Raw genomic sequence first — 22,009 nt, 5'->3', positions numbered from 1 at the left:
CACCCCACAGCACAGTAGTAGTAGCAGGCAGAGGCAGCTAGCTCTCGGGTCCTCCTCACACACCGAAGCACCGAACTGTCTCTCTGATGAGTGAAGCCTGAACTCTTCGATCTCTTGCCTCCACCTCCACCAAGGGACACCGTTGTTGTTCTCTTTTTCAATTCTCACGGGCGCGTGCACTGCCTCGCACTCGCAGGCATGTGATGCGGTTACTACGTACGGTCGCTGCAACTGCAACGCGAGCTAGCAAAGCAAACCACTCGTCCGTCCACCCTCCATGCATCTCTCCCTGCTGTGACTGCACAGAATCAGACACGAGATCGCGATGCGTTGGCTGCTACAGTTCCATTTGTACAACCCCACTGCCGTGCAGTGCATGCATCCCCGGCTGCACAGTGTGACAGTAGACTGGAACTGGATGGATGAAAACGCCCAATTTTACCCGCCCCACCGCCGTTTCCTCTCGCTAGCTCTTTTTTATTTAACTCCTCACTCCTCACTCACGGGGTGGGCAGGCAGCGAGTGGGTATGGGACTATGGGTGCCCGCCCCAAAAAAAAAGCTAGTACTAGCGTGAGAGCGAAAGCACCAGCCACAAAGAGGGCTTGCTGTTTCCGAGCACTGTGGCTCCCTGTCCTCCGCCTGCCCGCGGCGATCACCGTTCCGTGTATGGTCGCCTGTAGAGTGAGTCACCCATCCCATCGTCCAGCTGTAATAAAAAAGTTACCTCACTGTCACCATCGATCGCCCGGCGACGAGTAATAAATTCGGTCGCGCGCTCTTGGTCGCCGCGAAATGGTGACGGCGGGCAGAATGCGCGGTGCGTCTCACCGCTTGCCGTTTCCGGTCCGTGGCCGGCGTGCGAGGCTGGCCAGCCTGTGCGTGTCCAGTTCCTTAGTTTTACTGTCAGGCGCAGCGGCGGTAACACAGGCGAGATGGGTGTTTTTTCCCCCCTCCTTTTATTACCCGCCTGCGGGCCGCGGGCTCGCAGTGCACGCGCTGCGGCAGCTCGCGCGGTCGCCGTACGTGGCCCAGAAACATTACAAAAACCCACCTACAAAACGCTCGCCGCGTCGTGTCGCGATCATTCGACCGAGGCAGGCGTTTCGGTTCAATTCCCGAGCCGACCTCGCTCAGTCACTGCGTGTGCCGGCCGCGCATGCCTCTGCGCTGCTGTGCGATGATGGGCAGGGGGAGGGGGGAGGAGCAGCAGCAGCAGCAGCGCGCGGCGGTGGTGGCGTCGGCTGCGGCGTTGCCGAGGCGCGGGCGCTGGTTCGACGGGGAGCAGCAGCCGTCCCCGGCGGTGGCGGGGCGGGCGGGGTGGAGGTGCCGGTCGTGCGCGGCGGCGGCGATCGCGGACTGCGTCGCGCTGGGGTGCTGCCCGTGCGCGGTCGTCACCCTGCTGGGGCTGGCGCTCGTCAGGGCGCCGCTCGCCGTGGGCCGCCGCCTCCGGAGGCGCAGGCGGTCGCTGCTGCGCAGGAAGCGGGTGCGCGACGTCGCGGCCTCCTCCGCGTCCGCTAAGGGCACCAAGGCGGCGGGGGCCGTGCCCGGCGCGGGCAACGGGACGCTGCTGGACGTGGCCGATGACCACGCCACCGTCGGCGCGGCAGCCGCGACGGTGCATCAGCAGCAGCGGCAGCAGATGCAGCAGGCCGAGGTGGAAGAGCTGGCGTGGCTGGACGAGATGTACCGGGTCGGCCACTGGGGCTTCGGCCGCGTCTCCTTCTCGGGGTCGGCGGGGAAAACCCCGTGACCACCGGCGTGAGGGGGAGCCAGCCGCTACCCCGCTACCCGCCAGCCGCACGAGTGGAGCGCCGTGCCGGCGGCGGTCGCGGGGGGAGCAGAGCAGGTGCACGTCCTCGTCTCGTCCGACGCGCCCAACGTGCGTCGCTGCTGTATGATTGACTGGTGCGCCGGTCCCGGCCGACGACGGGACGCGACGCGACGTGCCGACGTGGCTGATTGGTTTTGATGGCCTCGTCGTCGTCTCTCTAGGAGCCGTGGTAGATCTCGTGCCGGACCTTGTCGGGTGCACGGCAAGTTTGGCGCCTAGCTAGTTTGGGCCCGGCCCTCTTGGTGCGCGGCCTCTCGGCCTGTGTGTGTGTGGGCGTGGCCGTGTGGGTGGGAGAGTAACGTAGCGTAGCGTAGGTGTAGTGTAGTGTAAAATGGTGGGTCGGAACTGCACGGGCAGGCCTTTCTAGCTTGCGCCCGCTGCACGGACCACGATGTGAAAAGTGGCCGTTGTGCGTTTCTTAGGTTTATAAATCGGTTGATGCTGTTTTATTATGAGAGAAAAATACTATATCATAGCTGATAAATATGGCTGATACGATCGAGCGAACAGGGTAGATTCGTCGACCATTTGGCCTCTTCTGTGGCTTTCTGTTTGCTTTTGTAGCAGCACTGATAATCTCGAAATTACTACCGTTACAAATGTATTTTTTCCCAAATCCAAGTATTACTACATCTCTAATTTTGTATCTACTGGTACTACCACTAAAATATGAGTACTAGTACATTGTACATCGGAGAAGTATAAAAGTACCGACAAGCCTAGCGCCCGGACGTCCGGCCCTAGGCCTGCATTCTGACGCGGCTCTGTTCGACTCAACCGCCCGCCCCCCTCATGTAAAAAATCAAATCCACCCGCCGCGCCCACGTCACCACGCACCTCCACCCCTTGCTCCCAACCGTGACATACGCGACCCTCTGCCCAGCGCCCATCCCGCTCCAGAGACAACGTCGCCCATCGCACCCATCGTCTATCCCTCGTTCGTATGGATGCCCTGCCACTTTTAAAATATCCAAATACAACAGCTGCAATATACGTCTGAAGGCGGTTCAAACACTTGAAACATGCTTATAAAACACTTGAAAAACAAACCTGAAACACACTTGAAAACCACTGCATATGCAACATGCATCCGAATAAAACGCATGCAACATATGTGTGAAATACATGCAACATCCAGACAAACACAATTACAACATACGTCCAGAAAACACAGATAAAACATACCGTTGAAATATTTAAAACACTCAAAACATACTCTTGCAACATGCCTCTGAAACAATTGCAACATGTGCAACATCTTCCAATCTACTTTTGTAACATCCATATGAAACAAATGCAACATACCTCTGAAACTCTTGAAACATACAATTACAACATAGGGGGGACAGAGAGACTAGCGCGAGGAGTGCCATGGCCACCGAATCTGTGGTCATTGGGGGCTCTCGGTGGGGGAGGACGCCGGTGTGGGGGGAGGGGCGCCGCCGAGGTGGGGGAGGAGGACGCCGGGGTGGGGGAAGGAGTCGTCGGGGGTCGAGGAACATAGGGGAGGGGGAGGGAAACGAGGACCGCCGAGATGGTCGACGACGACGGCCCGCGCGCTATCCCGGTGCGGCCACCTCTTCCACATCAAGTGCCGAGGTGGGGGAGAAGGCCGCCGGTGTGGGGAGAAGGACGCCGGGGATGGGGGAAGGAGCCACCGCTGGCTAGGAAGTAGCGATGCCCGCATCGTCGGGTGTAGGCGCGGGACACGAGAGGATAAGAATGGGGAGGGACGCGAGCGCTACAGGAGTGAGCAGTCGAATAAGGATAAGGTGGAGTGCACGAGGCGACGTGCGGCACGGGTGAGTCAGGTCAGGCGGGTCAGGTCCGTCTGGACGCCCGTTGTGTATCATTATCATAAAAGTACTACTCCAGTCCGTCCAATAATATCGAAATGAAATCAAACACTGAAGTTTGTTTTTTGGGTTAATTGGATACATGCCATTACAAATATTGCATTTTGGAGATAGACCATTAGTATTCATGATATTGAAAGAGTGCCATTACAATTTCACATATCTCTGAAATATACCACTACTTACCTCTTTGATGCATTCATCACAATTTCTGGACAAAATTGCCCTTCTCTTCTTCCTCCTTTTCCTTCTCCCTCTCTCATGTTTTGTACGTCGTTGGGCATGGCCAGGTGTCTGGATATCTGAGTGCAGCGCTGCACCTCCCTGCTCGTTGGCCCTTGAGTGTCGTGCTCGCCCGCTTCTGTGGTCGCGCCTACGCACCGGCCTTGCACCTCCCGCTGCTCACTCATCCGCTTCCATGGCACATACGCGGTACCATCAGACTGCCCCTGGACGGTGTGCGCTCCAGCTCGTCCCTGCGGCACGTGGCGTGTGGCGTGGAGCCGCATGTTGTGCAATCTGCTCCAACGTGCTTTAACCATGTTGCCGACTTGCCTCGCCTGCGATACAGCTATTGCCGATTGCCATGCCTAGTGCCTTATTGTACATAGACTGATGGACCTCCATGCTACCAACACTTGTTAGATTGATCTCCACCAATTGGCCCAACAGCTAATTGTACCCTTGGATCCGCGCCCTGATCGGAGGCGCGCAACCACTCCATGGTTGGTGGGCCCCCATCGCACAACGCCATAAAAAAGGAGGTGGAGGCTAGGGCACAAGGCACGAGGTTCACCTAAACCGCTAGATGCCCCACCTATATCCTAACCCTAGCCAATCTAGAGAGGGGGCGTTGCTAGCGACAGGAAGCTCCGCCACCGGCCATCGCCGCCATAGCGACAGCGTCTTCACCGTCAGGCTTCACCACGCCACCGACAAGCGACTCCATGGCCAGCTCATCTTCTACAAAGGCAGCCGATGGTTTGCACCTCTGCAACCCCTCTCTCTCTCACTCTATCTATAAATCCGACACTACTTTATGTTCTAGGACTCGCTATTTATATCAAATATCAGTATACTTGCTAGATCTATGGCAGATGATCCTGTCAATTCTATCAGCACTCACGCACATACTGGACTCGCTCGTTTACGTCGCGCCATGCAGCGAGCACGCGTTGGCGTCATGTGCCTACAACCCTACACCGGTGCACGCGCGTGTGCATCCTAGAACAACATTAGCTATTTAGCTACCGCCATTGCCCCATGGGCCGTGGTGCCGCGTCCTTCCATGTTGCCGAGCTCTACGCTGACTAGAGAGAGACGCTCATTGCTTCATGTTGCTTGCGTACGATGTGTACGTGCCGAGAGCTCGAACCTTGTTAATGTTCGCTTAAACTTATCAACTCGGCTTATCAGTCATGGTACAATATTTTTCTCTCACAACAAAACAGCATTAGCTGGTTTATCAGCCACAAAAACCATCAACCGAACAGAAATGAGCCACGTTGGCGTCATGTCACCTACTACACCTGCCTAATCGTGATCCAGAGGCCGCTAGAGCTAGCTGGCAGATGTATGCCTCCCCCTCCATGGATAGATGTGGAGCGGGAGTGCTTTCGCCTTGTGGCGACTAAAGACAAATACATTGCGGTTGCACGGGTAGTAGCTGCTGATGGCGGACTCCATTCCTGCTCCGCATGGATTATGGACTCCATTCCGACTATATGTGGAGCAGTCGAACCAGGGGGCGGCAGACGACCCTACAACCTACATGTGAGGCAACGAGGAGCTGCGCGCGAGGGCTCAGGGGCAGTGGCTCACGGACTTGCTCGGCACGATCGCCTCGCTGTCACTGGCGTCTATTGTGGCAGAACCGCCAAATCTAATGCTTTCTAGGAGTGCTTGTCTTCCATTAGACACTAAGCACTCAAGGGAGTACACTAAATTACGCAGTTCCATCGAGCACACCCTAGGGGAGAACCTGAAAATCCACATTTTTCCATCAGGGTCACAAATGAGAGAATAAAGCTTACATGATTTGTAACCATTTCTTATATCACTTTAAGTACAACATCAGAGTATAATATTTATTGTATAACAATGGAATGTAATCATATTATCAGAGTTATGAACAATTTAAGTTACAGCGGAATATAAACATGTTATCAGAATTACAACAGAAATAAATATCTATTCATAACATGATTCAGCATTGATATATAAACTATGACGACAGATTATAAACTTTCATTTATAAAAACATTTAGTGAGAATTATAAATAAAAACTATGATCGCAGCGTAAAGAAAATCCTCTCTGAGCCCACCAGGAGGAATCCACATACAAGGTCAGCTCTAACATCCATCTGTCACCTGCAAAAGGGGTAAATAAAATTCTGAGTACTCAATTATACTTAGCAAGACTTACCTGATAGGAGAGAAGAAAAGACTCCAAGGATATGCAAGGCTATCTGGCTTGTGGGTTTATTGCATCTGTAGGAAGCATTACTAAATGTGCGTCCTTATATTCGATTTTTTATTAGCAGTGCATTAGTTCATTAACTAACTATTCTATCTAAGCACATGTGCTACTTTTAAGCAGGTGATAAGCAATCAGATTTCTTTTTTCCATCTTCTATCTTTCATCTTTCAGTTCTTACTATGATGCTAAGCCGTAGACAAGCCGTACCAAATCTTCCGACGATTCACGAATCAATGCCCCCAGCTGGGTACCTCAAAACACATGCCTCGCTTGTACCCAAGGCACAAGCAGGACCAACCCATCACCCTCCTATCCTAGGTGTCTAGATCTCCGTCCAAACTGAGACTCCAAGCCCCTGCCCCTGAGTTCTAGACTTAGTGCGGTGCAAGGACCTCCTAACCCAAAAACCACCCTGACAGTCGGTCTGGAAAGGGCCAGATCCATGACAAGAGAGCAACAAGTCTTCCAAGCGCCCATACCTAAGTATGTGCTCAGAATATTAAGTCTGTGATTTGCCTAGAGCCTTAAGCAACGACCGGTCCTTAACCAACACAGACAGGGAAAACGGTGTAACCAAGCCATGCCCCACGTCCACGGTGACACAACCTCTTACACCCACCAATACCCAAACCATATCCCTGTTCGGTCACCATTTTTCCTTTCCACCATTTATATTTTTTGAAGTGATGATAATACAATAATATATTTCCTATATCTCGCGAGTGATAGACAATCACTCGACTTCTATCGGAGTCCTATAGCATAGCAATCTACACGATCCTGTCATACTAGTAAGACTCATAGGATAAAGATATATATATACACAATTGAGTTTCATTCAACTCCTTAAAACTTAATGCACAAACATTATTTTAAACTGCAGAAAAGTAGGGGTTATGCACTAGGGCTTGCCTGGGTAAAATATAACCAAAAGTTAGTATTTGCATCTTCAGATCATCCACCATCAACTGAATAGAAATCCCATTGCATCATCTCCTAGAGAGAATACCATTATACCATTTTCAGATTCCCAATCATCCTTCAATTGATCCATTGATCCATCATCGTACCTATATGATATGCATTAATACAAATGCATAAATATAAATAATCAACAACAACCGGAATGCTTAGAAACCGATCATGCCTCACAAGCTAACAAGATAGCTCTAACATTGTCTACGTGTCCATGTTGTCGAATAAGGCGTTAGTTCCCAACCAATGTTTTAGTTATACAAACCCAAGTTGTTTCTTTATTTCATTCTATCGATTTAATCATTATTCTAAATAGAGCATCATTATCCATCTAGCAAACTAATTATTCCGGAGCTACAAAAATTATAGTGAGTAGCTAATACTATTAGTAATTTACTATAAAATTTTTAGAGTCAACACTATCACCGATTGATCACGGAAATTCCTACAAGTTCTCCTTTTAACAATATTAAGCCTTTTAAAATAATTAGAGCTACCCTAAAAACATACCGAGTCTATATGAACAAAATACACTACTAGGTAGATCATAATTTTAGAAACTCAACAAAACTAGTTTGACATTTTTATGATTTTCTATGATTTTCTATGAATTTTACAAGTTTATTTCCGAAACTATTTTTTGTAATCGCCTTAGAAAACACAAGGGGCCAGCGGCCACCAAACGGCCTAGCGGTGGACGCGCTGGTTCGGCCTGCAAGAGCACAACACGTGCATGGCCCAACAGCACAAGAGTAGGCTAGCTAGAGGCCTAGGCGGGTGGCAACAGGCCAGCCTAGGCAGGCGAGCCTGGCCCAAGCGGCGTGGCGGTAGACCGGTAGCTGGCGCGGTCCGTCCAGGTGCGCAGGCCACGGCCCAACAACCGGCCCACGTGGCCAGGATCCAGAGAGGACATGTAATTATGCAAAAAGGACCCTACGCTTTCTCAAAACTAACCATCAGTCCAACATGTACTATTCGTATGAGTCACGTATTTCACAGTAAGGACCCTGTATAAAATTTCGGCTTGGATTCATACCCTTTGCTTCATCTTCTACATATAGAGGAGCAGAGGAGCACCGGCCGACGGTTATGGCTGGCCAAATCTTGGCCACCCATCACACCTGTCGGTGGGGAAAGACGACGTGAGGTAGCGGCGAACCACGGTGCGGCCGAGTGCTACGGGACGGGCGTTGAGGAGCAGCGGGTCCAGCATGGGACCAGGGGCGCGGGTGCGCTCACGCATGGTGCCTGGTGCTCGATGGAGGAAAGGTGGAGCTGCGATGGGAGCAAAAGGCGCAGTGAGGGTGGCCCAGCAACGGTGCTCCCGAGACGCATGGCAGAACGATGCATGGGGCAACGACGGCTCCGAAGGGCAGTGCCATGTCTTTGGTCCAGCGCATCCATAGGGTAGGGCGACGGCGAGGCGTGGCAGGGGACGGAGCCACGCGTGGGCTCGGTGAGAGGAAGGATAGCGGCATGGTGCTACGGCCAGACGGCCCTATGGTGGAGCCATGCACGCATGAGGGCGCCTTAGGCGGTGGCGGGGACACCGACACTACATGCAGGCGTGAGGCATGGCTACGGCAGGGGCGCGCGATGCGGGGAAGTAGAGGAGAGCACCAATACTCACTGAGGAGCGAGGAAGGGGGCGGTGTTGGGGCGTCAGCAAGTGCGGCCACTGTGATTGTGCGAGCGCACGGGAGGGCAGTGCAGAAAACTATAGGTCTAGTGTGGCAGAGGGGCATGGGCACGCTCTCTCGTGGGGATAGGCCAGCACCGGTGGGGTGAGGTCGCTTGGCGTGCAGTGGAGGTGGTGGCGTGCAAGTTGCAGCGACTCGACAAGGGCAGGCCCTCCGGCCCTAGCGGACCCAGCACAGACGAATGGTGGGGTGTTGCGACTCCAGCGTGGAAGCAAGGGAGCCCACGTGCTCATGCGAGGGACCGACTACAAATGACGCAGTCAAACAAAGGAGAGAAGCTAAGTGAGGAGGGCGAGCAGCACGGCAAGGCGAGCTGGGAGGGAAAGTAGCACCGGTGCGTGAGGGGGAGGCGAGGAGCCACGCACGGCTGGGGTGTGCCTGCACGTGCGGTGCCGGTAGCGGTGACGGCGGTATGCCATGGTGGCACTGCGGTTGCTGTGGCCCGGGAGAGACAGTGGAGAGGAAAAAGAAGGGGGCGTGGGGTGTAGGCCAAGGCGACTAGGACGCTATCAAATCGGGTGCTTGGCTCGGCAGAGAGGTAGTCTAAATCAGCGAGGACAGACTGAGACAAGCCATATCAGGCAAAGACAAGCTAAGCCAGGCAAGGCAAGCATGGTCAGAGCAAGTAGCAGCAGACCGAATGGGTAGACCGGAGCTGGGGCGACTCCTCCACGGTAGTAGAAAAGGAAGGAGAGGGAAGCAGCATGAGGGAGGTACACGTCGTACACCTGCCAGAGCACCGACACGGAGGCAGGATGGGATGGGGCAGCGTGGTCGGCAGCGGCGCACCTACACGTGCATAGAACGTGAAAGGACATGGTGAGGGCAGGGAGCAGAACCACGTGTTCCAATTAAAAATTCAGACCAGACCACCAGCTTCCAAGCACGAGAGGAGCAATCGGTCAACTTGTACAGTCTTGTGCAAAGACGATAGACAGGGACATGTTACCACTGCACTTAGCGCCACTGTTATACGTAGGAGTATGTTTTAAATAAAAAATCCGAGAAACTCGTTTTGAAAGTTTTACTTAGGCCTAAATCATGATGCTAAATGAGCTCGTAACACCAGGGGTGTTACAACCAACCCCCCTTAAAAAGAATCTCATCCCGAGATTTGAAGCTAGAACCAGAAAAGGGGAAAAACACGATTACATTTCGTAGCTCAGGGATTACACGACTTCGAATACTAAACCACACAGGGATCTAGGGATACATAGTCAAGAGCAACCTGGTACAACCGAGACTTAATCCAGAAGTCGAGATAGACGAGGGCAATGGAGAAACAACAAGAAGATGATTATCCAAATTATGGCGTAGGTCCAACAGATCCAGAAATAGGAGACTTAGAAGTCAAACATCGTGAACCCTAAGACCAAACTAACCAACGGAAACTTGAACTTCTTCGAAACTAGATCCTTCTTCTTCTCAGATTACACCATCAGCTCAGACTGACGAACTAAGCTTCACAATGGTGACTGGATTACGTAGCTCTGCTCCGAATGCGAGAGAAATGGGGATGAAGAAGGAGAGCAAGGACCAAGGGTATCTTATAGTGGCGAACGGGGGTGGGGCACAAGACACCGGAAGCGGATGCGGTGGGGATGGGATACACAGATGGTTCATGCAGTGGGGATAAACACGACCATGGTGCGCTCCCTGCACAAGTGAGCAGATGGGAAATAATGGAGTGGAGAGGGGGAGGTCCGCTCGACGAGGCAAGTGTGCGGGTGGCCGTGTCTCCAAAAGAAGAAAGAAGTGAGGGAAAAGGGGGGGTCCGATACGGGGGACGAGACGTGGGGGTCGAGAGCCGACCGGATGCAGGGAAAAGGAGAAACACACAGTGCACAAAGACGGCGAGTGCGGCACGATGCTGCGGCCATGCAAAAACAGGGAGCTAAGGGCCTAAAATAGACAACGTTTGCAGGGCATGTAGCGAAACAATTCGGCATGCGTAGCACGGCCAACTAAACATAGGCTTGAGACATGACATCTACTCTGGCTTTTACTATCGCACCCGACTACCCACGGCTAACTTTCCTTACTACTCTTCTTTTCTTCCCTTCCTTGTCTGCAATATGCACCAACCTTTGTATGAACTAAGATTGCAACATACACGCTTCCTTCAAAACCACCTCCTCTTGTTTACCTCGAGAGAACCCTTTTGCATCAACCCGTTGTGGATTTCCCATTTGAACACCTGAATATTTCCAAGGAGAATATTTTGTAGCAAAAGCAGTATGGCAGGGTAACTTGGCAAAGGTACATGGTTAACAACCTCAATACCAGCACATGTCGAGCAACGTCACCATGTGGCAGCTATTCCATAGGGAGCCCTCATTTTCATCATGGCACCATAAGCTTTTAACTAGGCAACTATTACCAACTTATGTGCCATGAAGGCGGTGGGGTCATAGACCACAGAGTAAAGGGAGTATTGCAAGGGAAGATTCAAACAAGGGTTTCCTTTTACAACAAGGGACAAGGAATTCAAATCCAATGGCAGATTTGATTTAAAGACATTCAAGTGTTTTATGGGATATCCACAATTAGTCGATACAGTGTCCAATATTATCCAATCATGGCTGATCTGCTAGCATTTGAATGTCAACTTCTCTTATAACTCGCTTAATATCGCCCATGAAAACTCTTAAGCACATCTAACGAACTTAAGGTAGATGAACGCAATAAACACATCGAAATAAATAAAATGCATGTTCCAACGGTCATATACGGGTACAACATACAGGCATTCAGGCTCCCATTCACGACACATCATACACCTTCCCTACGACGGATGATCCCAACAACTACGGATGAAAAACAATGGTAAGAGTATAATACCGGAGGACAGCGACGAACAGCACTACTACTACGGGTACAGCATTCCAAGGCAACTAAGCTACTCTAGCCATGCATCTTCATTACCGGGCATGACGACTTCTTCCACCACCCTGGCTACGGATCTGCATCTTCTCGTGGTAATGCTTCTGACACTTCTGAGGGTGGAGGTGCTGGTGGCACTGCAACACCAGTTCTCCTTCTTTCTGGTGGGTGGATAGGGATCCCTTCCAAGATCGGGCCATCCTACCTTTCAGCAGCCAGCATCCTTCGCTCGGCCCTGGTGACAAGATAGGCCTCCCGCAGCTGATGGACATGCTGATCTTCAGCCTCCTTCAGAGCTTCCAACATGGTAGTCTCCCGGCTCTTAGCAGCTGCAGCACTGGCATGCGCTTCAGCGAGCTACACCTGGAGCATCCGGTTGAAGATCTTGGCTTTCTTGGCTCGATAGAGGCAGATCCTCAGTTCCAAGGCTTGCTGGTCATACTACTCATCTAGAGCAAGTAGGTACGTGGTCAAGTGCACCATGGTTGGACTATCCTCTTGCGCATCCCGCCCTTGCAAAGCCTCCATGCGAGCCCTCCATGCCCGTCGATTCTTGTCCAAAGGTGGAAAGAACCTCATGGGGGTACGAGCAATGGGCCCTTCATAGATCTGGCAGAGGTACAACAAGGCTTTGCGGGCTACAACCTGGTAGGTGTTGATAAAGCTAAACCCAGTTGCGGTCACACTCTAGGCTTTAGTGAGGTCAGGGAACTCCTCACTCTTCCCGATGTAGACGGTGACCTCACACCGCTCGGTGCCATGCTCCTCATACTCATAGCCCTCATGCTCAGGACGATGTTTGACTTTGAGCTTTTGTAGGGTGGCATGCAGGATTCTAGGGAAACTCTCAATGTTTAGATAGTAACTACTAACCCAGGCTCCTGCCATCCCTTGCGGTGGTTGTGAGGAAGGACTGAGCAAAAAGCAGGCTCAAAGGAAAAGCTAAGCGAGCTAAAGTGTGTCGAGTGGTGATACCAATGGCTAAGCCAGAATCTACTTATATAGGCAGAGCGTTTAGTGGTCCTGACGTGGTTCACCAGGGTTCCTGCATGGGATCACTATGATTGAATCAACCAAATTTTTCACGCGTTTGAGGCGAGCGACGTGCGATGCCATTACTGACTAGTACGACTGTAGGGCAAGGGTCTAACAAGAGTGCAGAAAATGGGTATGGGGAGACATGGGTCACAACAGGCATCAACCATGGGCAAACACGGAGCACAAAGCCACAGTGCAGACCTAACTCTAGAACAGGAATGAGTCAGTCGTGCACAATACGACACGCGTGACCCCTATGGAGGGCGGATCTACAAGCAATACGAGCGCTACAATGCACAAACGGGATATGCATGAATGCACGTCCTATATGTCCTTCCACTGTTGCCAACATATAGGGCAACCGTTCTTAGATTTTTGGCATAACGTTCTCTCCCTGTAGCTAATCGATACTATCGAACTATGTTCGGATTAGTGTACCTACAAAAAAATTGATTAAACCTACCTAAGTCAGCAGAGTGCCATCTATCCTGGATACATAACCATAGTAATAGGGGTACTTATATACTTCGTATACAAACGTCCTAACTTTTGAAAAGAATTTGTTGTCAAAATTTATTTTAAAAAGGTTTTTGAAGCCTTATTTCCTCATTTGTGCTCTGATACCACCTATGGCAGAAACCGTTTAATCTAATGCCTCCCAGGAGTGCTCGTCTTCCATTAGACACTAAGCACTTCAGGGAGTACACCAAATTACGCAGTTCCATCAGGCACACCCCAGGGGAGAACCCAAAAATCCACATTTTTTCATCAGGATCACAAATGAGAGAATAAAACTTATATCATTCGTAATCATTTCTTACATCACTTTTAGTACAACATCAGAGTATAATATTTATTATATAACAACGAAATGTAATCATATTATCAGAGTTATGAATAATTTAAGTTACAGCGGAATATAAACATGTTATCAAAATTACAGCGGAAATAAATAACTGTTTATGAGATGATTAAGCATTGATATATAAACTATGACAATAGATTATAAACTTTCATTTATAAAAATATTTAGTGAGAGTTATAAATAAAAACTATGATCACAGCGTAAAGGAAATTCTCTCTGAGCCTACTAGGAGGAATCCACACACAAGGTCAGCTCTAGCAACCATTTGTCACCTGCAACAGGGGTAAATAAAACCCTGAGTACTCAATTGTACTCAGTAAGACTTACCCGATAGGATAAAAGAAAAAGACTCCAAGGATATGCAAGGCTATCTGGCTTGTGGATTTATTGCATCTGTAGGAAATATTACTAAATGTACATCCTTATATTTGATTTTTTATTAGCAGTGCATTAGTTCATTAACTAACCATTCTATGTAAGCACCTATGCTACTTTCAAGCAGGTGGTAAGGAATCAAAATTCCTTTTTCCATCTTCTATCTTTTATCTTTCAGTTCTTACTACGATACTAAACCGTAGACAGGTCGTACCAGATCTCTCGGTGATTCGTGAATCAATGCCCCCAGCTGGGTACCCTGAAAACTCATGCCCCGTTTGTACCCAAGGCACAAGCAGGACCAACCCATCACCCTCCTATCCTAGGTGTCTAGGTCCCCATCCAAACTAGGACTCCAAGCCCCCTCCCCTGAGTCCTGGACTTAGTGCGGTGCAAGGACCTTCTAACCCAAAAACCACCCTGACAGTCGGTCTAGAAAGAGCCACATCCACGACAAGAGAGCAACAAGTCTTCCAAGCGTCCATACCTAAGTATGTGCTCGGGATAATAAGTCTGTGACTTGCCTAGAGCCTTAAGCAACGATCGGTCCTTAACCGACACAGACTGAGAAAGCGGTGTAACCAAGCCATGCCCCGCGTCTACGATGACACAACCTCTTACACCCACCAATACCCAAACCATATCCCTATCTAGTCACCATTTTTCCTTTCCACCATTTATATTTTTCAAGTGATAATAATACAGTAACATATTTCCTATATCTCGCGAGTGACAGACAATCACTCGACTTCTACTGGAGTCCTGTAGCATAGCAATCTACACGATCCTGTCATACTAGTAAGACTCATAGGATAAAGATATATATATATGCATTTGGGTTTTATTCAACTCCTTAAAACTTAATGCACAAATATAATTTAAACTACAGAAAAGTAGAGGTTATGCACTGGGGCTTGCCTGGGTAAAATATAACCAAAAGTTAGTATTTGCATCTTTAGATCATCCACCATAAACTGAATAGCAAGCCCATTACATCATCTCCTAGAGAGAATACCATTATACGATCTTCGGATTCTCAATCATCCTTCAATTGATCCGTTGATCCATCATCGTACCTATATGATATGCATTGATACAAATGAATAAATATAAATAATCAACAACAACCGGAATGCTTACAAACCCGATCATGCCTCACAAGCTAACGAGATAGCTCTAATGTTGTCTATGTATCCATGTTGTTGAATATGGCGTTACTTCCCAACCAATGTTTTAGTTATACAAACCCAAGTTATTTCTTTATTTCATTCTATCGATTTAATCATTATTCAAAATAGAGCATCATTATCCATCTAGCAAACTAATTATTCTAGAGCTACATAAATTATAGTGAGCAGCTAATACTATCAGTAATTTATTGTAAAATTTTTAGAGTCAACACTGTCACCGATTTATCACGGAAATTCATATAAGTTCTCCTTTTAACTATATTAAGCCTTTTAAAATAATTAGAGCAACCCTAAAAATATACCGAGTCTATATGAACAGAATACACTACTAGGTAGATCATGATTTTAGAAACTCAACAAAACTAGTTTGACATTTTTATGATTTTTCTATGATTTTCTACGAATTTTACAAGTTTATTTCCAAAACTAATTTTCGTAATCGCCTTAGAAAACACAAGGGGCCAGCGGCCACCAAACGGCCTAGCGGTGGATGCGTTGGTTCAGCCCGCAGGCGCACAGCGTGCGTGCGGCCCAGCGGCGCAAGAGCTGGCCGACCGGAGGCCCAGGCGGGTGGCAACAGGCCGACCAAGGCAAGCGAGTCTGGCCTAAGCGACGCGGTGACTGGTCGGTAGCTGGTGCGATCCGGCCAGGTGCACCGACCGTAGCCCAATAGCCGGCCCACGCGGCCAGGATCCATAGAGGACGCGTAATTATGCAAAATGGACCCTACGCTTTCTCGAAACTAACCATCAGTCTAACATGTACTATTCATACGAGTCACGTATTTTGTAGTAAAGGGAGTATTGCAAGGGAAGATTCAAACAATAAGGGTTCCCTTTTACAACAAGGGACAAGGAATTCAAATCCAATGATGGATTTGATTTAAAGACATTCAAGTGTTTTATGGGACATCCACAATTAGTCGATACAGTGTCCAATATTACCCAAGCACGGCTGATCTGCTGGCATCTGAATGTCAACTTCTCTTGTAACCCACTTAATATCGCCCATGAAAACTCTTAAGCACATCTGACGAACTTAAGGTAGATGAACACAATAAACACATCGAAATAAATAAAATGCATGGTCCAACGGTCTTGTACGGGTACAACATATAGCCATTTAGGCTCCCATTCACGACACAACATTCACCTTCCCTATGACGGACGATCTCAACAACTATGGACAAAAAACAACGGCAAGAGTACAATACCGGAGGATAGCGACGAACAACACTACTACTACGGGTGCAACATTCCAAGGCAACTAAGCTACTCTAGCCATGCATCTTCATTGCCGGGCGTGATGGCTTCTTCCACCGCCTTGGCTACGGATCTGCATCTTCTCGTGGCAATGGCTGAGTGAGAGGAACCAAGGGCTCAACTTCTGACACTTCTGAGGGTGGAGGTGCTGGCGGCACTGCAACACCGGTTCTCCTTCTTTCTGGCGGGTGGATAGGGATCCCTTCCAAGATCGGGGCATCCTGCCTTTCAGCAGCCAGCGTCCTCCGCTCGGCCCTGGTGATAAGATAGGCCTCCCATAGCTGATGGACATGCCGATCTTTAGCCTCCTTCAAAGCTTCCAACATGGCAGTCTCCTGGCTCTTAGCAGTTGCAGCACTGACATGCGATTCAGCGAGCTGCACCTGAAGCATCCAATTGAAGATCTCGGCTTTCTTAGCTCGACGGAGGCAGATCCTCAGTTCTAAGGCTTGCCGGTCATACTGCTTATCTAGAGCAAGCAGGTACGTGGTCAAGTGCACCACGGTTGGACTATCCTCTTGCGCATCCCACCCTTGCAAAGCCTCCATGCGAGCCCTCCATGCCCATCGATTCTTGTCCAAAGGTGGAAAGAACCTCATGGGGGTACAGGCAATGGGCCCTTCATAGATCTGGCAGAGGTACAGCAAGGCTTTACGGGCCACAACCTGGTAGGTGTCGATGAAGCTAAACCCGGTTGCGGTCACACTCTAGGCTTTAGTGAGATCGAGGAACTCCTCACTCTTCCCGATGTAGACAGTGACCTCACACCGCTCAGTGCCATGCTCCTCATACTCACAACCCTCATACTCGGTTGCAGGTGATAGATGGTTGCTAGAGCTAACCTTGTGTGTGGATTCCTCCTAGAGGAGCACCGCCTGACGGTTATAGCTGGCCAAATCCCAGGCACCCACCGGTGGGGAAAGACGGCGTGGGGTAGCGGTGAACCACGGTGCGGCCAGGCGCCGAGGAGCAGCGGGTCCAATGTGGGACCAGGGGTACGGGCGCGCTCACGCGTGGTGCCTGGTGCTCGATGGAGGAAAGGCGGAGCTACGACAGGAGCGGAAGGTGCGGTGAGGGTGGCCCAGCGACGGTGCTCCTGGAACGCATGGCGGAACGGCGCGTGGGGCAATGGTGGCTCCGGAGGGCAGCGCCATGTCTTCGGTCTAGTGCATTCGTAGGGCTAGGGGACTGCGTGGTGCGGCAGGGGACGGAGCCAGGCGCGGGCCCGGTGAGAGGAAGGAGAGCGGCATGGTGCTACGGATGGATGGCCCTACGGTGGAGGTGCGCTAGCAGTGAGCCGTGCGCGCATGAGGGCACCTAGGCGGTGGCGGGGACGCCGATGCTACACGTGGGCGTGAGCACGGCTATGGCAGGGGCGCACGACGTGGGGAAGCAGAGGAGAGCGCCGGTACTCGCTGAGGAGCGGGGAAGGGGGCGGCGCTGGGGTGTCAGCAGGCGCGGCCACTGCGATGGTGTGGGCGCACGAGAGGGCAGCATGGAAAACTACTTGTCTAGTGCGGCAAAGGGTGTGGGCGCGCTCGCTCGCGAGGACGGGCCAGCACCGGTGGGGTGAGGCGGCTCAGTGCACAGTGGAGGTGGCGGCGTGCGGGTTGCGGCGACTCGACGAGGGCAGGCCCTCCGGCACCGGTGGACCCGGCGTGGACAAATGGTGGGGTGCTGCGGCTCCGGCGTGGAACCAAGAGAGCCCGCGCTCTCACGCAAGGGACCGACGTTGGACGGCGCAGTCAAACAACGGTGAGGAGCCGAGCAAGAGAGAGCAAGCGAGGAGGGCGAGCAGCACGGCAAGGCGAGCTGGGAGGGAAAGCAGCACCGGTGCGCGAGAGGAAGGCGAGGAGCCGTGCATGGCTAGGGCGCGCCTGCACGTGCGGTGCCGGTAGCGGCGATGGCGGTATGCCACGGCGGCGCTGCGGTTGCTGTGACCCAGGAGAGACAGTGGAGAGGAAAAAGAAGGGGGCGCAGGGAGTAGGCCAAGGCGACTGGGACGTTGTCAAATCGTGTGCTTGGCTCGACAGAGAGGCGGTCCAGACCAGCGAGGACAGACTGAGACAAGCTGTAGCAGACAGAGGCAAGCAAGGTCAGAGCAAGTAGGAGCAGACCGAACGGGCAGACCGGAGCTGGGGCGACTCCTCCACGGCAGTAGAAAAGGAAGAAACGGGAAGCAGCACGAGGGAGGTACACGTCGTACACCCGCCAGAGCACCGATGCGGAGGCAGGATGGGACGGGGCAGCGTGGCCGGCAGCGGCGCACCTGCGCGTGCACAGAACGTGAAAGGACATGGCGAGAGCAGGGGGCAGAACCACGTGTTCCTATTAAAAATTCGGACCAGACCACCAGCTTTGTAAGCACGAGAGGAGCAGTTGGTCAACTTGTACAGTCTTATGCAGAGACGACAGCCAGGGACATGTTACCACTGCACTTAGCGCCACTGTTACACGTAGGAGTACGTTTTAAATAAAAAATCCGAGAAACTCGTTTCGAAAGTTTTACTTAGGCCTAAATCGTGGTGCTAAACGAGCTCGTAACACCAAAGGTGTTACATCTATGATTGTGGGGGCTGAGCTAGCGTCACCGTGGTTGCTGCGTCGGGTTCTTTGGAAAGAGATGAGGGCAATTTGGTATAGAAATTGTGATAAATGCATCAAAGGGGTAAGCAATGGTATATTTTAAAGATGTATGAAATTATAATGGCACTCTCCCAACACTGTGAATAGTAATAGTATACCTCGGAAGCACGATATTTGTATTGGCATATATCCAATTAGCTCATCTTCTTCTTTTTTTTTTTTTTTTTTTTTTTTTTTGCAAAAGGTAATAGAGGAAGTTGAAAAGAAATAGTAAGGGATGAACATCGGCCCAAGCCGAAGAGAGAGAGATGGTCCAGGATTTGGGCCCATTAACTTGAAGATGAGGGACGGCGGCCATCAGGCCATCTAGGTCAACCTAATAGCCCTTCTGTTGCACTGCTTCCGCAAAAACCTTACGGAACAAGCAGCCTGTACTAGTGCTACATTGATTAATGCAGCAACACACGTGCAAGCAAATGAAGAGGACGCGATGCCATACAACTCTGACACCGTAAGCATGCATACATGAATCTTTATCAAAACACCTGTATGCTGTATCCACTTCAATCTATTTATATTGAGATGAATTAAGATTACAAAATATTTAATTTTTGTCATAATCTACTCCAACACATGAATAGTTAATTATTTTATTCTAATTTCCTTCGATAGGTATGGATTGAAGTGTGGATCTAATAATAATAATTAATGAGTGTAGCCATAGCCAAACACAGAGAGAGAAGGACGGCTACAAAGCAAGACCTGATCGACCACGTCCCACTTCAACACCGAACACTCCCAGTGGGTAGTGGCAGTGGTTGGTGAACGATGTGTAGCTGTACAAAAAGGCCTACGAGGAACAGACGAACCGTGCAAAAGGATAAGAAAAGGCACATGACGAGTCGCATTCGCATCCATTCCGACTGCTGCCTGCTGCACTCCAGTGACTCCACTTGGGATCGGCGGTATTCCCTTGCTGCTCTCCAGCTTGCCTGCATGGCTGCATTCCAGTCGTCCCACTCCATCGCCGGCCGCCGCCACATGTCATCGCCACCCGCCAGGCCTGGCCCGCTCACCCAGCAGCCACTCCAGCTTCCTCCGCTCACTGCCAAGTGGACCAACCTGCCGATTGGCCTGGCCGGCTGGCCCGCTCGCGCGTGCATCTGCCGTTTGCCCTTGCCCGTTTCCCCCTTCCCCGCCGGCCCACCCGACCTTTATTTCCGCGCGCCACGGCCAGCTCGCGGCGCACGACGAGCTCTGCTCCACCAGACCACGACGGCCCAGCCAGCTGGCCGCCATGCCCGACACCGAAAGCGACCACCACCGCGGCGTTGCGGCCATCGCCCGCCTGGATCTTGTCGCACCTCCCGCTGCACCGGCCACCAGCAGCAGCAGCTGTGCCACTGTCACTGCCACCGCCCGTGACGAGGACGAGGCGGACGGGTTCACCTTCGCCGCCGTCGCCGACGCGGTCCCGCGCTTGCAGGCCGCCGACTGCGCCTTCCAAGATGCCCGGATCGGCGTCCCCGTGTACCCCGTATTCGGCCGCCGACGATGGTCGCCGCCGAAGGAGCAGCAGCAGCAGCAACAGGACGAGGAGGAGGAGGTCCCCGGCGCCGCTGGCACGGCCACCGTGCGGGTGCCGCTCGGGCGGCTCCTCGTGGAGGAGCCGTGGTGCGACTACGCCGACGCCGAGCTCGACGGTGTGCCGGCGGAGACCTACTGCCTGTGGTCCCCCGGTGTTTCGCCGCCGGCGCCAACAGGATCGTCTCGGCGGGCGTCCCCCGCTCGCTGCCGGAGGAGCGGATCCAGGGGCGGCGGCAAGTCGTCGTCGACGTCGTTCCTCCCATGCAAGCAGGATCTTGTCGAGCTGGTTGCAAGCGTCGTCACGTGCGGGCGGAGCTGCTACCTGTTCTGAAACACAACTTCCATGTTGTTTTACTGTCTTACTAGGTGTAACTAGTTTACCTTTAAGTTGTTTAACTCGTTCTCGGTAGAGATTTGATGTGGTTGTGCTCATGTAATTGACTTGAGTTTTCAAGTAATTCTTCCATTCGAAACATATATAAGTCAGTCTAGGCCTGTATGAAGTTAACTTTGTTTTTAACTTTAACCAGCAATACAAAAAAAAATTACATATAGATTGACAACACAAGATTAAGAGCATTGTTTCTGACCTCACTTTGAAAACCAGTTTTATAGTATATAATTTTTCTTATTTAAGCTAATATATATTATTATAGATATTGTAAGTCAAAATCAAATAATAAGTTTGACTTTGGAGTTAGGACAGGCTTAGATAACTTACATTTCCGATCGGCATAACTTATGAAGTACAATTTATCGTTTTCCCCTGATCTAGTTACTGTTGAGTTTTTTCTTATGCTGCTGGCAACTTGCAATGATTAGAAGGCCGGAACTATAATAATAATAAATGGTTGTATGTAATCTATACAGAGACACGAATAAAATTGTTTTGTTTTTACAAAAGGAAATACTTGCTCTTTACTTATTTAGGCCTGCTTGCAAAATTAAGGCCTTGTTTAGATTGCCTCAAAATTCTAAGTTTTTTCACTCTCTCTCTCCATCACATCAATTTTTGGACGCATGCATGAAGCATTAAATGTAGGTAAAAAAAATAATTAATTGCACAGCTTGGTTGTAAATCACGAGATGAATCTTTTGAGCCTAGTTAGTCCATGATCGAACAAAGTTTGTCAAATACAAACGAAACGTGCTACAGTGTCCAGATTGTAAAAATTTACAATCTAAACAAGGCGTAAAGAATTGTTCGGGAGTCGATAACGACAAACTGTTTTCCACACACGTAGGAACAAGGAAAAAAAAGTTGGGTGCGGGATTGCTGAAGCCCAGGATGGTGGGGAGGCAGGGTCATAATGGGCTGGGCCGGCCGGGTGGTCCATAAAATACCAGTCTAGTAAATGGTCATCATCTTCCTTTTTAGC

At 50.7% G+C, this 22,009-nt stretch overlaps 1 protein-coding gene across 1 annotated transcript; it reads left to right on the top strand.

The window, feature by feature from the left end:
* The first annotated feature begins 1,158 nt into the window (after positions 1-1,158).
* Positions 1,159-2,177, top strand: LOC136510070 (uncharacterized). Its single transcript, XM_066504641.1, has one exon. It carries the CDS (start codon positions 1,159-1,161, stop codon positions 1,750-1,752), a length of 594 nt encoding a protein of 197 aa, XP_066360738.1. The 3' UTR covers positions 1,753-2,177.
* The last annotated feature ends 19,832 nt before the right edge of the window (positions 2,178-22,009 follow it).

Source organism: Miscanthus floridulus, chromosome 16 (assembly GCF_019320115.1).
Source record: "Miscanthus floridulus cultivar M001 chromosome 16, ASM1932011v1, whole genome shotgun sequence".
NCBI classification, from domain to species: domain Eukaryota; kingdom Viridiplantae; phylum Streptophyta; class Magnoliopsida; order Poales; family Poaceae; genus Miscanthus; species Miscanthus floridulus.
This window is presented reverse-complemented; position numbering and strand designations above follow the sequence as displayed.

What these genes read in the sequence shown, in the direction of transcription:
- LOC136510070 (XM_066504641.1), top strand. Translation starts at nt 1,159, where the DNA reads ATGCCTCTGCGCTGCTGTGCGATGATGGGCAGGGGGAGGGGGGAGGAG.